Genomic DNA, 15,794 nt, shown 5'->3' with positions numbered 1-15,794 from the left:
ATATCAGAATATTTTAATTATTCTCAAATCGTTCAGTCTGATTAAATTCCATTCCAATTCCAGTATAAGATGTATTCACTTGAGAATTTGCCTCCTTGCAATGCTCTCAGAAGGAGTATCAATCTTTTTTAGTGTCAATCTCATCTCATCTTCTACACTAGGATAGTGGGGGTTGCTGGAGCCTATCCCAGCTGTCCAGGCTGTCCAGGCTGGAGCCTAAGCCTGGACAGGTCTCCAGTCTATCACAGAGACAAGCATTCAAATATGATTTAAGATGCTTTATTATACCTTTACTTATTCCATGTGAGTGCCAGCTAAACAGAAACGTTAATGTCCTATTTGTAATCCCAGGCTTAGGTAATGAATTTAATTTGCAACATGTTTTTATTTTTAGATTTTGCTGATCCCCTTTCATGTACATGTATTGTGGTCTTTTCATAACCCCGAGCCTTAGCTTGTCACTGTACCTTGAACTAATGCACAATGGATAGTGTTCCCATCTCAAAACTTGCAAATCATTTAAGATTTTTTCCGTTAAAAACAGGTTTAACAAATACATACATGTGTGTGGATTAAATCAATGTAAATCAGGGGTAAAATAACTTTTAAAGAACAGTTTAGAAGACAAAGTGTTTGTATCAGGACAACAGTAGCTCATGTTTGTCTCACTGGTGTAACACTTGTTGTATTTTTTCTGTTTTCATTTTACCAGACTAAATAAAGCAGCAGTGATACAGACCTAACGGCATGCAGCAGTGCAGCTCTCTCTAGCTTTCCTATCATGCTGAATAGGGACCAGAGCAGTGTGGTTTTATGTTAATGTTGGCAGCTGGTGCGTGGGACGTTTGTCTTGGTGAGTGCACGGAAAAACAGGATGGGCTGAAATGTTTTTCTTTTGACTTTTCGTGTTCAAAGGTAACAGAATCATGAGAGTGTAATGTGTGTTGGTGGGGGTATTATGTGCATTTTTATCAGCCTTTAGGACTTTGCAGTTGTGATCTGAGTCATCAATCAAATAAGACCGGTATAAGGTTTATGGGAATATCCTAACTCTGTGGCCTAGTAGATCCACTTCTATAACAGACTGATAAGACTCATCGTAGGCAAGAAAGAGATAACAGACCAGAGGAACATAAGCTGCTCTACTTGTGTCTCGTTCACTTTACAAACTCATAAGCCATCTTTTTTTCTGGCTATTGTCCTGAGATAACTAAGTCCTAACATTTCAGACACGCAGTAATCCCAGGTTATCAGGATAGAGGATGTAGTGTATAACTGCTCTGAATGAACAAACAATGTATGAATGTGTTACTTGTTGAGTTCGTTCCTCCTGCCGACTAATTGTTCCCACATTTCAGCAGCATTTTGATCAGACTAAGCTTATTTATCACTCTGAAGGCTTCTTTAAATGGTACGGCTGCCTCAGTGCAGGCCAGGAACAACAGCTCCAGGGGGCCAACAGACGAAGGCCAAGATCTGAAATTATTCATGCTTCACTGCATAATGAGCGGAATCCAGAGAAAATTCGGGCTCCTTGTGCAGATGCATTGACTCACACAAACACATGTTAAACAGAAAGGAGCTGGCCTGTAAGCTTTTTTTGCACGCGTGCCAGCGTGTGTGATCAATCTTTTACATGTGGAATTAGCCGTTAACTAAAGTATTATTGAATTTTTCCATTTGTGGCCACAGACACCATCCATTTAGCCTCGCCGGAGGGGTGCACAGTGAAGCAAAGCAGATCTTATTTTTCTGGCTAACAGAGATGGATAGTTGCACAGAGCCATGCATGAAATAGGCATATAATTTAGATGTTTCAATCTTTGGTGGTTCAAATTGGGGTCATGAGCGACTGTGATGATTATCCTGACGTCGAGTTTATCCAGTTCATTGCACTGCAGGTTCACACAGGCTCCAATCACTTCATGGGCACTTCTGCAGTAGAAAATAGTTTTCACTCACTCTTGCAACTGTTCCCACAATCATTCACTGCTGCCTGTTTACCTCCTTCCTTTGCCAAATCAACACCATATGTCGGTGCTGCGTATCAAGTGTGAGCACCAGTTGATTTGCTGTATCAGGAGGTCGAGGCTGCAGCTGTTTAGATCTGTGATCAGGCTGCACTTGATTTTGTTTGCATAGAAATGTCAGACATTAAAGAGGGGGGAAGTGTGTGAGCATGTTGCAGCGCATGGGCATGATTGGATTTCCTCGATTCGTTTAGTTTCTCTCCAGGCACTGTAGATATCTGACCCCTTAGAAGTCTGTAAAAGAGAGTTTAGGGTTATTTTAATGCATCTTGAGCTGCTAGGGTTCACAGTATGTTGACAGCTGAGGTTGCATCTGATCTTATTACAAATGAAAACTAAATGGAAAGGAAATGCCTTTTGGTTTGAGCGACAACAGAGCCAAATGGAAATATCAGTTCTTCTTTCAGTTCACAAACTTTAGTCCTGGGAGAGCAAACATGAATTTGTTGTGCTGATTTAACAAATATCAGTTCATGCAATGGGAAGGAACATTTATTTTGAACATTTGTTTATTATTTTAGCAAGGCACGTGATAAATACAGGTTATGAGTGTCGTAAAAAAGACTGATTACTCATCATTACTGTTTGGCAGGATTAAAAGCCTGTATGTGGCTGGAGATTAAGTGATACAGCGCAGCAATCAACGCAGTGATTACTGTGGCATGGTTGTACTGTTTTGTGGACAGCGGGCTCTGTGCTAGTTTTCTAGTCTAAAAGACAAAAAATTATATCTTTTTTTATTTTTATTTTCATCCCAAATCGGATGCTTTCGCTAGCAGAATACGTAGATGACCTGCAGGGTATCTTATACCATGTCAATGCTACCATCTAGTGGTGAAAGAGAAAGAAATGGGACAATGCAGAAAGGAAACGCAAAGGTTTTTCTTTATCCATATCGCCACACAAAGAAAAAGAAATGTTTGATAAAAAAAAGAGGCATGCACCGATTTACAATACAGCAGTTACTTTTAATTGAGGTTAGATTTAGAGGGATGAAAATGTAATGGACCCAGCACGAGCCATAACATTATGACCACTAACAGGAGGACTAAATAACTTTGACCCTTTGACAATTCAGTGTTCTGTTGGGAAACTTCTGGACCTGGCATTTGTGTGGACGTTATTTAGACACATACCTCCCATCTAGACCAGACCAGGTACCTCCACCGCGCAGCAGCCATCCCCAGCAAGATGCAGCCTGACACAGACACAAACACTGTAGGAACAACTAAAAACAAACAAACAAAAAACATGGGGAACAGCACAATGTGTTGACCTGGCCTCCAAATTCACTAGATTCAAAACTGATCAAGAATCTGTGGGATGATCCACAGAGGCTCCTCAACCCATAGGGACCCCCACTAACAACATCCTGTTGCCAGACACAACAGGACACCATCCGAATAGACCCATGTCCATTCTCTGATGAGGCACAACTGTTTTGGAGGCACAAGGGAGACCTACACAATATTAGGAAGGTGGTCATTATGTTATGCTTGATCGGTGTTATTCTGTAGGCTTACAACAGAACATCTTTCTGCAGGCATCTCTGCTGCAGGAGCACACAGTCCACAACCTTCATGCTACTGCATTTGAAATGATGATTCTGCGGAAGAAGCACAATGACAATTTTGTGCCTATAAGATACAACATCATGTTTATAAGTTCCTGGCAAACTTAACAAACAAGATATCATCACTGTTAGTGCTGCTTCCTATTGTGCGAATCTATGTCAGTTATTATATTATTTTCACATTTCCTTTAAGCACAGACATAAATTTGGTAACTGGTTGTCTTGAGCTCCAACAACAAGGTGTCCAAAGGCGTCAGTGGTGAATTAGAAGAGGGCATTCAGGTCAGGTGACAGGGTTAGAGGGAAAGGAAATCTACCTGGCTTGTTGTTGTTGTTGTTGTTTGGGGGGAACATTTCAAACCCTGCACCTCCTAGCAATGTCTGCCAAAAATAATGGTGAACAGAGGTGAGCATAATTACACGACTGTTCCGTGTCACGTTCAGCAGTTCCACAAATGAATAAACTCATCAGTCAATGAACACATTAGCAATCATAATGCAAACACCATCCATTTATTGGTATAATACTTAAATACAGCAGTATCATTCTACTAAATACATATGTACTAAGCCTGTGTGTATCTATAGGCAGGCATTTCACATTCAAGTCCAGGGCCAGTGCACTGACGACCATCTCATCTACTAATTCATCTCAGATTGTCTTTTACCTAACACGTAAGTCAGGGAGGGTCATTTATTTGTTTATTCTTATTTCTACTTATCTATCTTTTATTCCTTTCCTCTTTTCTCATATGCCCACACCTCAGTCAGAAATAAAGTCACAGATCTCCCTGTCATTTTGTTCTGTTGACGTACGCCTTTACAGAAATACGGTTGAATCTCATTGGAGAAGGGACAGAGTGGTCTCCCTGAGGTCCTCCTAAATGGTGCCAAACTGAACTAGCTGGGAATGCATTGTGGGTAAGCATTAGAGACAGGCACGGGGGTCCGATGGGGATACAATCAGTGATCAGGTTAGGTCCAGATTGAAGCAGTTAGGTAGTAGTAGGTTAGACTAGTTTAGTCCAGTTTTGAATCCACTTGGATCCTGGTGGGGTCACTTGCCTTGAAAATCTAGCTAAGTCAGAGTGCTTCCAGGGAAATGCAAAATATATACCATGTAAGAAGGAGCTGACTAGTTTCTGAACAGTGCTCTCTGCGATGCTTTGATAAACCTCAAAAGAACTCACATTTGGAGCTTCTCCAGTGACGGAGGGAGCTCATGAAACTGGATTTATTTGACAAACTCATCCCAGGTGCTCGGCGGTATAGAATAGTTTGGAGTCTTGAGGGTGGGAGGCATTCATGCTTGTGTCGGTGAAGCAGCAGCGGTAAGGATCCTGGTGACTCTTGGTGGACAATCAATGTGTGTGGCTTCGTCTGAGTCGTCTACAGAGTAGTTCTGCCTCTCAAAGGCTGCTGGGAGCTGTCGCTGCTGATGGGAAAGGCATTGAAGGGACTGCTGAGATGTTCCCTGTTATTTTGGTGTGGGGTACATGTCTGTTCATGCACCTGAAGTGCACCTGAGCGCGTGTTTCTTTGTGTATACTCTAAGTGTGTGCATGAGAGAGCTTTTCTTCAAGAGTTCAGGTTATATAGCAGCTGGTGTGTCTTTAGACGGACACAAACACATCCTGTCCAAGTTTCATCCACCTCAAGTGAGCACAATGACATCAGACCAGGATCCGGTACAGGCTCGTTTAAACTAGGCTTATTGTAGTTAGCATAGATCCCAAAAGAGTCCATTCTGCCGTCTCCCTCTTGAGACCAGAGCTTGAGAAGGAGCAGGAGTCTCAGAGGAACGGGTTGTGGCTGTGTGTCTGTGTCTGTGACTGTGTGCGTGGCGCCGGCCGAGGAGAGAGAGGGAGCAGGGGCTGTGGGAGGTTCGACGGAAGGTCCAGGAGTCCAGCAGGAGGCTGCGTGAAGGAGGAGGGGAGGACGGGCGGCCGGTGGAGCAGAGGCAGGGGCAGCGATGGACTGTAGGACAGCATGTGAGGGGGCAGCGGGGAAGTGGAGGACGGTCGCATTTGGTTGAGGGTGAGGCGAGGCTGGTCGCAGTGGAAGGGATTGGTGGGAGATGGTGCACTCAGACCTGTGGAGACACAAATTGAATATTTGAAAACTTAAGTGTATTCCAGTAATATCTGTAAATGTAAGTGAAACGTCAGCAGCAGCTGGTCACCTGAGAGGAAGGGGTTATTGTGCGTCTTGCTCGGGGGCGTGGGGGGAATCAGAGCGTCCAAGTTGACCAGAGAGGCCCCCGTAGGTCCAAGGAAAGCCTCTGGAGTTCGACACAAACGTGCGGGCGGGGCGCTGAGGGGGGGGCCTAGTCGAGCTAGGTCAAACATCTCCGGGCTGGCCGACTCTCTTCCGTTTACCTGGGGTTTCACGGCTGGATCTGTTCCAAATGGATCTGGCCTAGAGTCTGAAAACGGATCAGACTCTGACCTTGGCCCAAACAACTCGGAATCTGCAACGGACAGGAAAAAAAAAAATAGACCGAGGAAAAAATGATGCGATATGAGGTTATCTGCCGCATGGATAGCAACTGAAAAGATCAACGGGAGAGTGTTAAAACAGCTTTAGTCTGCTGGTGTGGAACACAGTTTTAAGAACCACTGGAACTCATACAAACGACCATAGCAACACACTGACACTGCTTTTCTTATTGCCTCTGTACATACAGCTACAGGAACAGCCACGGAACAGGCTGTCTTGTACATGTCTACCTGTGGGACTGGCAGGTTGAGGGGAGGACACTTGGGGAGCCTCCTGTTTAGGCTTCTCCTCTTCCTGTGCAGTGAATGGATGTGTTCCATCATGATCTGTGTAGAAGAGTAATAAAACAATGAAAACAGAAAAAAGGACAGTGCGTTCCTATAACTATTCATTCTGATGAGTACTTGAGTTTCTAGAAGTCAGTGCACCTCCATCTGTTGGGCTGTCCCACTCTTGATTGACAGGACTCGAGGACGCAGGTGCAGCCTCCCAGGGGTCCGTGGGTGAGTTTGCACATGGAGCCCAAGGGTTGGACTTGCTGGAGGAGGAGGGAGGGGCCGCCCAAGGGCTACCAATCACAGGAGTGCTGGACTGGACTGCTGTGACACACAGACACGGATTGTCGAGTGAGTGTGATGCAGGACCCAGCAGCCGCAGTTCTGGCATCGCGCTGGCCTGTGGACGAGTGAGTAACGAGTCACCCACCTACAGAGTCCCAGGGGTCGGAGGTGGTGTTTGAGTTGGGCTGAGCAGAGTTCCAAGGGTCACCAGGGGGAGCCGGCGGCTCGGACGAGGATCCAAAAATGTCCACCAGGTCCAACATGGCCGACTACAAAGAGGAGAAAAAAAAGGTTCCAGGTTTGCGCGACTCAATAAGAAAGCTAGACAAAAAGCATCCAAAAATGTTTAGATCTTCAGAGAGCAAGAAAACTGTCACAGTTTCCTTACAATGCACGAGATAAATACTGTTTACCCTGGTACACTGTAGCTGAATGAAGTAGCTATGTTGGTTGCGTGGTGTAAATGTCTAAAAAAAGCACACTGAAAGATTAAGTGAAGAATATCCACCAGATGTTCAGGGTCAAAGAGTCAAAAGCAGACTTGACTTAACTGCTAAAAAGTAAAACCAGTTTCCACCCATCTACTGAAACACACATCTGTAAGACTCTGTCAGGAGCTATTTCCACATAGAGATTGTTCAGTGCTGTGCATCTTGTGCCTTCTGTTCTGTATGGTGCGTGTACTGGCACTGAGAGATTACATTACGTAATGTTGTGAGCAGCGCTTGAGGCAATTCACAATCAGATTTTCAAGCGGCATCTGGACGCCACTGTTCAGAGATTATGCTGAAGCACCTGCAGCATCTTACAGCAGAGGAGACAGGAATGCAGACTCCTCACAAGAGTTTTATTTAATGTTGCTATATAATCCTGCATGTATGCGATCTTTGTAAAAACACACACAAGGATCCTTTTTTTTTTTACACTATCATGTGAGGTTATTACGTATGTATGGATTCTTTTCAATGTTCTCATATAAAGATGTGATGCTCACTGTACTCAGACTATAAGATACATTTAGGAAAGTAATACTATTAAAAAAGAGTGCGTTTATATTATATAATCAAGTGATTTAAGCAGCAGCATCATGATCATTACAATGATTACAGTAATTTAACAGTGTTATCCTGGTAGGAGAGTCTGGTTCTTCCTCGGATCACTTTTAAGGACCTATTCTAACCTTTGGTCAGTTCTCTGAATCCATGTCACCAAAATACATCAACTAAGACAGTTCAAATGGTTGCTTATAAGCCTGCATAATTTGTGGTAAATGAGTTACTATTTAAAGACCCACTAGTCTATAATGTAACCATGTAATCATTCTTATTGTTCCCTCATTGATCCCCCATGGGCAGATTCCTTTTCTCCATCCATTGGTTCAAACAGTATTGTGTACACTTGGTGCAGTGGGCTGCCACTTGTATAATAATCTGCGAGCAATGTGATCAAAGGTGCCTGGTCCTGGACAAGTGACCCTTCAGTTCCAAAGCTGATTCTCTAACTACGAGGGAACCAGACGCATTACAGTGCCACTGGTCCGCCACATTCTCCTGGATGTTTGACACAACAGGGCTGGATTGGTAACATCATGAAGCTTAATTTACAGTACTGGGGTACATTAAGTGCGTATAGGGGGACCTGCCGTCGGAAGAATTGCAGCTGTGTGCTGGTGTAATTACACATTTGAAACACTAGGCAGAGACTGACCGGCTGTGTTGAGTTTCACTCACTCTGCACTTCACACAATGGTGAGTGAACCTGAATGGCCCATGCTGCAGTTGTTAATAAAGTCAATAAATGTCGATCAATGTTGTTTAGTTTTCTGTGGTGACCGGCCCCACGTGAACAAGAACACGCACTGTGAACTAATCACAGCTGTTACAGTCTACGTCGTTGTGATGGGTAGTTAAATTTGTGGGGAGGTGCACGGTGGATTATGGCGATTATAGGGTCCAGAGCCACTTCATATGAGTTGCACTGTACTAAAAAGTTTGCGTCACACATGTGCAAAGTGCAAATAAACTGACAATTTACTTTTCAATGAGGTAGAAAACACCTTATGTCCCACAGTTAAACTTCTAATACCATTAGATGCATGTTCCTATAGTTACAGTAGAATGCTGAGTCCCTTCTTTTGTGTCATTTATTTCTTTATGTCAGTTTTCAAGAACTTACTGAAGCCATGGTAAGTTGCACTAGGCTGGACAAAAATAAAATGTTACTTTTCTGATGAAGTCATGATGATCTATGATATATTTTTTCACTTTCCCTTTTTTATTTTCCTTATACTTTCCATAGAGGTGTGTGGATGGACCTGCCTTTCAACAATAACAATGAGTATAATGAAGCCAATCACAAGCAGCTGGGATCTTTGCGTAACAGCTGGTGATTGTGACTGGTGTGTTGACGGGCCAATGAATGAGGGAGCTAATGTGCTACAAGATAAGGAGCATGTTTTCAGGAAAATATCACGCTGAGCTCAAGGTTAGAGGAGGCAGAGTGGTTATCATTCATCAGGCACCTATTCCTCCCCTCTAAGCTCTCTACTATTTCCCTGTGAAGCCTGCCTCATTATGCTGATCTATGTGTTTTCGTCTCATTCTCTCCCCCTCTCTCACACTGTATACTCAGCTTCATTCTGTAAAAGCCTGCCAGCAGCCGCCTACAAACGCGCCCACCCACCTTTCCATGCAAACACACACACACTCCCCCCAGCAGATACGCACAGGTTTTTAAACTAACCTCGCATGGCCCTGACTGGCTCTCTCTCCGGCTCTCATCCAGGGCCTTCTGTAACAGTGACTCGTCTCCTTGGCGACAGCGCTGCTCCTGCAGGGGGCGGGATTGTGACATCATCAACATTGAGCACGTGCAATGAGCACGGACACACACAGACATACTCGCATGCATTGGCGAAACACACTTTTCTTTGGTTTGTTCCGGAAAAAAACGGATGCGGCAGCTTTTTGAATGTTAATATATGAAAAGCAGCAGCTGAATGAGAGCGGAGCAAAGAGGAGGTTTTCCAAAATTGTATGTATATGTTTTGATATAACTAGTGTGAGAAAAGAGGGAACATTAATGCTGGTGCTCTTTTAAAGGAAGATACATGAGAAGAGAAAAATCTGCTCTGCAGAGGTGCTGACAAGGAGAAAGGCGCCTAAAGAGGCACCAAAGGAAGGAGAGGGTTTGGAAGAGTCATTAGTCCACATCGGAAAGAAGCCTTTTCTATGAGCCGAATCATCAAACACACAAAAAGACACACAGAGGTTGATAAAAGGTTAATAAAGGTTGACACCGGTGTAGGTCTGTGTGTGTGTGTGTCTGTGTGTATACCTACTCATGGTAATCAATTCGTAGCTGTGTGTCTTCGTCCATCTCTATGGTAACAGGGGAAAGAAGGGCTAGCTAAATGAAGGTGGGCGAATGTTCAAAGCGTTTGTAACATTTTCATTTTCATTACTGGAACTGTTTGTTTGCTACCACCCAGGAGGAGCTCAAGGAAATTACTCATTATTATACTACGTGTGTGTGTGTGTGTGTGTGTTGTTGTACCTTCTGACTCTCCTCCCTGCTCATGGCTAGGGCGAGCTGCAGTTGCAGCTCCTCCTCCCCACTGGTCTGAGGTCGCGCCTGCTCCAGGTCTGAGGCGGCGCGAGGGGACGAGGACGAGGCTGCCAAGGGAGCAGGAGAGCGAGGTTTATGCAGGGAGGCTTAAGAGAGCGTGAGAAGTAGCCGTCCTTTCGAGGTTAGGATGCACGAGCAGATGCACAGAGACGTGGAGCGCAGGGAGTGTGGGTGTGATTTGAATATTTTCAGGCCTACGCTGCAGTATTGGTAATCTATGTGGTGGACTGTCCAAAATGCTGGTCTACAGCACAAAAAGCATTTCATTAGGGAGGTGGCAATAAGCCTGTATAAGAATGTGTCTTTAACTCTTGTTCCTTTTATTCACAAATTGCCAACATACAGTGTAGCTGAATGAGTTTAATACTCACAGTTGAAGGAGGACGGAGAGCCTCTGGAGCGGCTGAACTCCTCTCCGTACAGCACAGCCATGCTGGGCTGACTAGTGCGTCTGCCTGGGTGATAAGACGGGGGTATGCCTCCGTACACGCCCCCGCCTCCTCCGCTGCCTCCCCCAGCCATCCGCTCCTTGGTCTTCAGGGCCTGACTCCTCTCCTGCCGGAGCCGCTCCTCGTCCCGGAGGAGGCACACCAGCTGGCGGGCTTTCTCCCGCACGTTCGCCCCCTGGTCTCTGCCATCGCGGTCCACGTACTGGAAGTCACGCAGTGTCTGACCCACACACGGAAGAAACGCACACTTTGTCTCTTAGAGAATGTAAAACTGTGGCGAAGAAGGTGCGGGGAAGCCTCCATAATCTGATGTTCCAACAGAAATCCAGAGCACATACGAAAGCGTGTTCGTCAGATTGATTTTTTTCAGCCATCCAAATAATGGTTTTACCTGGACAATGTCGAAGGGCTTCCATAAAAACAAATCATTTTAAGTAAAAAAAAAAAAAGAGGTTTCTTTTTTATTCAGTGTTTGAAATGTGATTTTTAAAGCTTTGGGCTAATTTGGGTATTTTTTCTCCTGTGTGTAATGTAACACCTAATGACGACCCTCTGCTGCTGTGGGCTTCAGATTGCTGAGGCTCTCTTGTGCATTACCTGAATTGTGAACGCGTTTTCACGGCACTGCTGGCCTACTCTCTCCGACCCTGTCTTCAGCAGGTAATCCAACAGAGTCAGCGCCTGCAGTCAAAGCCATTAGCACTGCGTCACGTCTCGCTTCAACACATCGCAGCTGCCACTTCGACCTCCGCCAGCAGAGCGGAGGGAAAGCACACATAAGGAATGAGCTTGTGTCACCTTGTAGACGTGCCTCCAGTTCTTGCCGCTGTCGTTGAGCCGTTTCCACACCATGCCCATGACCTCGGCAAACGCCACCACGTTGAAGGTCAGGTCGGCGATCTCTGACATGAGAGACGAGGACGGGCCCCATGGATCGTTGGAGGTGGCCTCGCGGACCTACACACCACCGGCAGACAAACCCACGTGTCCGTTTACATTTCATTCATGTATTTTTTTTATTAATATTATAAAAGGATTAACAGCATTGACTATTGCTTGCTTTGACCTGGTGTGACTCCAGGTCAGCGTTAACAACACTTGAAGAGAATTTATTGACAATACCTTGATCTCGGCTTCTGAATAGTTGTGCACAATATTCTTCACCTGCCGGCGCAGGGCTGAGGTTGTCATGGTGATGGGTGGATGGGTACAGGGAGAGAAGGTGGAAAAACAAATACTCAACAGGTTATAGGGGGTGAAAATGGGAAAGTGGATGGAGAGAGGAGAGGAGAGGAGAGGAGAGGAGAGGTAGTTATGCCAGTGAAGGCTCCTCTTCTCTGTCAGGAGTCATAGGACACCCCTGTAAAAAAGAGATCAAGATGACATACGGACATATAAAATAATTATGAGCAGACTCTAGAAGTGACTTTATGTCTTTGTCTTTGGTTCATGCAATCACCTAGAAAATAATCCCTGGAAGCCATGCAAGTTATTATGATGAATGCTCTAGGGACCGTGACTGTGTATGAAAAAAACCTTTGTGTCAGTTCATCTAATAGCTGTAGAAATATTTCACACTTACACTGCAAGCATGGCTACAAACAATAAACTAAAGTACAGGCTGCACCCTTTGATTTATTTCTCCACTATCCTCCTCAGTAGAATAAAAAACGGAGCGTCATAAACAATGAGTGATGACGAGCGGCTACACAATTGGTGACCCACAGAAAGTGGGTCAAACAAAAGCTGCGACACTCAGGTGTTTGATGGAGCTTCTTGGTGGCTCGTTGTATTCAGGCCAGCACGCACACACAGTCACAGCCGCACACTCGCAACCCATTTTTCCAAATTCATATTTCAGAGGAGAACTCAGGGGGATTGATCATTAAGGGTTCCTGCGATGCCGTCACTGACACAGAAAGTAATTAACCCACTAAACCAAAGCTGAACTAGAGTGACCCCACGAAACTACACCACTTCTCGTCAGTCGCCTGGCTCATTAAACTGTCAGAAGATTAAGAAGAAAGAAAATTAAACACCCGCTATCTCTCTGATCACATCCTTGCCCTTAGTAACAACAGTTCAAAAGACAAGTAAAACTGAAACTAAGATTTTTTTTTTTAATGTTGTAGTTAACAGAATCAATTTAGGAGCAACTCAGCACAAGGTGTTGACCTGGTCTCCAAATTTACTAGATCCCAAACTGATCAAGTATCTGTGGGATGATCCACAGAGGCCCCTCACCTCATCCCATAGGACCTGAAGACCCCCATTAACAACATTCTGTTGCCAGACACCACAGGACACAGTCAGGTCCACCCTCAGGGCCTGCTTATCACATAGCAGGGAACACCCATGAAAGAGAATGAGGCCTACGGTTTATTGATGGACAATATAACGACACAGAGCGTTGTTAGATCTAACATTTTCTGTATGTATTTCATGTTACGATAATAGTGAATCTCATCTCATCTCATCTTCTTCTACCGCTTAATCCTGCACTAGGGTCGCATTCACACTATAATAGTGAATCATGAAAACAAAATCTAATTTTAAAGTAATACTAATGCAATAACAAATATCAGTTTAACTCTACTGTATTTTATGATGTCACATTTGGATATATGAGACAAAAGGTCTCCCGGGCAAAGACGTACGAAAACGCCCTCCTTCCACCCGTGTGAAATGTTTCTAAAGGTGTCTTTTTCAACAACATTTTGCAGCTCAACTATGATATAAAACTACTACACACTGGAAAAAAAAACTTTATGCAGCTTCCTGCCACAGCACATCTACGCTGTTCTTTTCAGCGAAAATATATAACAGGGCTGTAAAAAGCACATAACATTGTAGGAAATTGTAATTTGAAACCTGACTAATTACATTAGGATAATTATGTGTGGAGCATATAACTAAAGTATAATTATACATAAAAAGTGAAGAACCTAGTAGGTTTGACTTAGCACGAGCAGATAAGAGCCGTAAAAGACATGCCCAGACATGCCTGGTGCAATCCATGCGTTTGACGCTGATTATGACAACATTATTAACAGACTGCTCTGATCTGGTCTTTTTAGTATCTGTCTAGCTGGTAAATTCATCTCACTGAGTCACAGGATGCCTGGTCCCCCTGAAAAGCAAACATCAGCAGAAGCAGAGAGGACCTGAGATGAACACAGACAGAAGCCTCTGAAAAGGACGAAAAGGTCTCAGAGCGTCTGTGCAGGACAGACAGTGAGGCGGCCAGGGAGAGCAAAGGGCACCAAGAAGAAAGTAAGGCTCAGCAGCTTCAAACGAGTATCACCTTTCTGCACAATCATCTCCAGCCCTAAAACACAAGGGCTATTAAAAGCCCCTGTGACGAGGAGTCTGAAACTACTGATCTCTCCATCACCTTATATGAGCTTCACACCACAACTGATATTTCACATTGTGGGAGTAACATCTCACTGTGTGCATAACGCCACTCTGGTGAGTGTGTTGTGAGAGGAAAATGCGTGGTTCTAAAATCCCAGATGCATATTAAAGGAATTCCCCCGTTTCTGCAAAATGGTGAGGCCAGAACCAAGCGTTGCTGTCTGTGGCTGTTCTCAGAAATCAAACCTGTCCGGGGCCTGTCCCACCAGACAGAGGAAACAATCCGATGAAAAATGTGCACAATGATATCTGCACTCAGAGACAGTATGTGTTCTTCAAACTGTAGCTCAAGTGTAAAACAACACGGGTAGGATAATTCTGAGCACATCAGCTCACATCAGCTCACATTCATTGCACATCAGCTCACTTTTAATGTGTGTATTTGTTCAAGTTGGAACAGCACAGGGACAGACTGTGAACAGAAGGACTCGTGCAGCCCCGTAGAGGTTTTACTGGGGTATGGGCTTATTTTCTGACTCACAGCTTACATTTAAATGACTCATCCGGGCGTATTAACTCAAACTAAATCTCTCTGGGCCACAGTCATTAAAATCAAGATCCATTCTGGGTAGAATCTGCTGATGAAATCTTCCAAACTGTGCTCTGATCTCCAGGGAAACTGATATCTGTTCAGTGATACGAATCCTTTCATATTACGTTGAAACGCTGCACGTTTGTCACACTGACTAAAGAAACGTGAACTTCGACGAGTTGATGCGTCAAATTGCTCACAGATTTTACGTCACGCCGCTGTCCACGCCTGCCGGTGCGCATGCGTGCTGTGAAAGCAGGTGTGTAAGCCTCTGTATTTGTCAGGGAATAGATATTTGATTACAAGTTTCTCGAGTCGGCTCCGTAGCTGTTTAGCGTTACAGTCAGATTAAGCATCACTGATCGGGATTAGGGATGAGGTTGGAGGTTCAGATTTAGCTAAAGTCTGATTATTTGTGCCTCCTATCGAGCCTGCTCCTGTCACTGTATCTTCCAGCTGTTGATGGGAGGAGAGAGTGCGCCCTAGGTGGGTCTGCATAATTCGCACCCCCTCCCTCCATCCCTCCCCCAAATGGCACTCACTCACTCACGCCCCCTCTTGCGGTGGTTTCCCTGAGCAGGTTGCCATGTGTAGCGCGGATTCCAGAGCAAACAGGCCAACTACTACTGGAGTTGTCGCACACTGGCAACACAGAGTCAGTAACATCAATATAAGTCCATGAAAGCATTTACCTAAAAGCCCAGTAACTACAGTCCTGCCGCACGCCGCTTACCATGTCCACCGCTCATCTCTCGCGTTGTCCTCGGAGCATCCTCGTCTCTCTGCTCCTCTCCTGTCCAGGTCCTCAGCGTCGATAACAGCTACCCACCAAGCAGTGCAACAGCAACTATCCACTCAGCCTATATACAACCAGCGTGGCTGAAGGGATCTTTTTAAAAGGGGATGTCAGCACCTAAAATCCCGGCCTACCCCCGGATGGTGAGACAGCGAGCAGTGAAATCCGCATAGGACGAGGATAAGCCACAGCACACGGCACACTCACCCCTCCTCTCTCTCAGCAGCAGCCCCGTCCACACACGCATGCGGCGCCGGGAGGCAGGCCGAGCACGCACAGCACACACAGCAATCACAACGGGCCGCGTAAAA

At 45.0% G+C, this 15,794-nt stretch overlaps 1 protein-coding gene across 2 annotated transcripts; it reads right to left on the bottom strand.

Annotated features, from left to right (window-relative positions):
• Positions 1-4,094: 4,094 nt before the first annotated feature.
• Positions 4,095-15,723, bottom strand: epn3b (epsin 3b). Of its 2 annotated transcripts, none has more exons than XM_047575350.1 (12): positions 15,421-15,723; positions 11,861-12,098; positions 11,537-11,695; positions 11,336-11,419; positions 10,661-10,958; positions 10,218-10,336; positions 9,405-9,491; positions 6,808-6,931; positions 6,531-6,701; positions 6,333-6,428; positions 5,786-6,073; positions 4,095-5,695 (listed from the first exon to the last, which is right to left on the bottom strand). In XM_047575350.1, the coding sequence occupies exons 2-12, from the start codon at positions 11,927-11,929 to the stop codon at positions 5,397-5,399; spliced, it is 1,794 nt and encodes a 597-aa protein (XP_047431306.1). In that variant the 5' UTR covers positions 11,930-12,098; positions 15,421-15,723; the 3' UTR covers positions 4,095-5,396. The 2 variants fall into 2 exon arrangements, with proteins under 2 accessions (XP_047431306.1, XP_047431297.1); XM_047575341.1 differs by having other exon boundaries at positions 11,861-11,916.
• Between the last annotated feature and the right edge of the window lie 71 nt (positions 15,724-15,794).

Source organism: Mugil cephalus, chromosome 2 (genome assembly GCF_022458985.1).
Source record: "Mugil cephalus isolate CIBA_MC_2020 chromosome 2, CIBA_Mcephalus_1.1, whole genome shotgun sequence".
NCBI classification, from domain to species: domain Eukaryota; kingdom Metazoa; phylum Chordata; class Actinopteri; order Mugiliformes; family Mugilidae; genus Mugil; species Mugil cephalus.
This window is presented reverse-complemented; position numbering and strand designations above follow the sequence as displayed.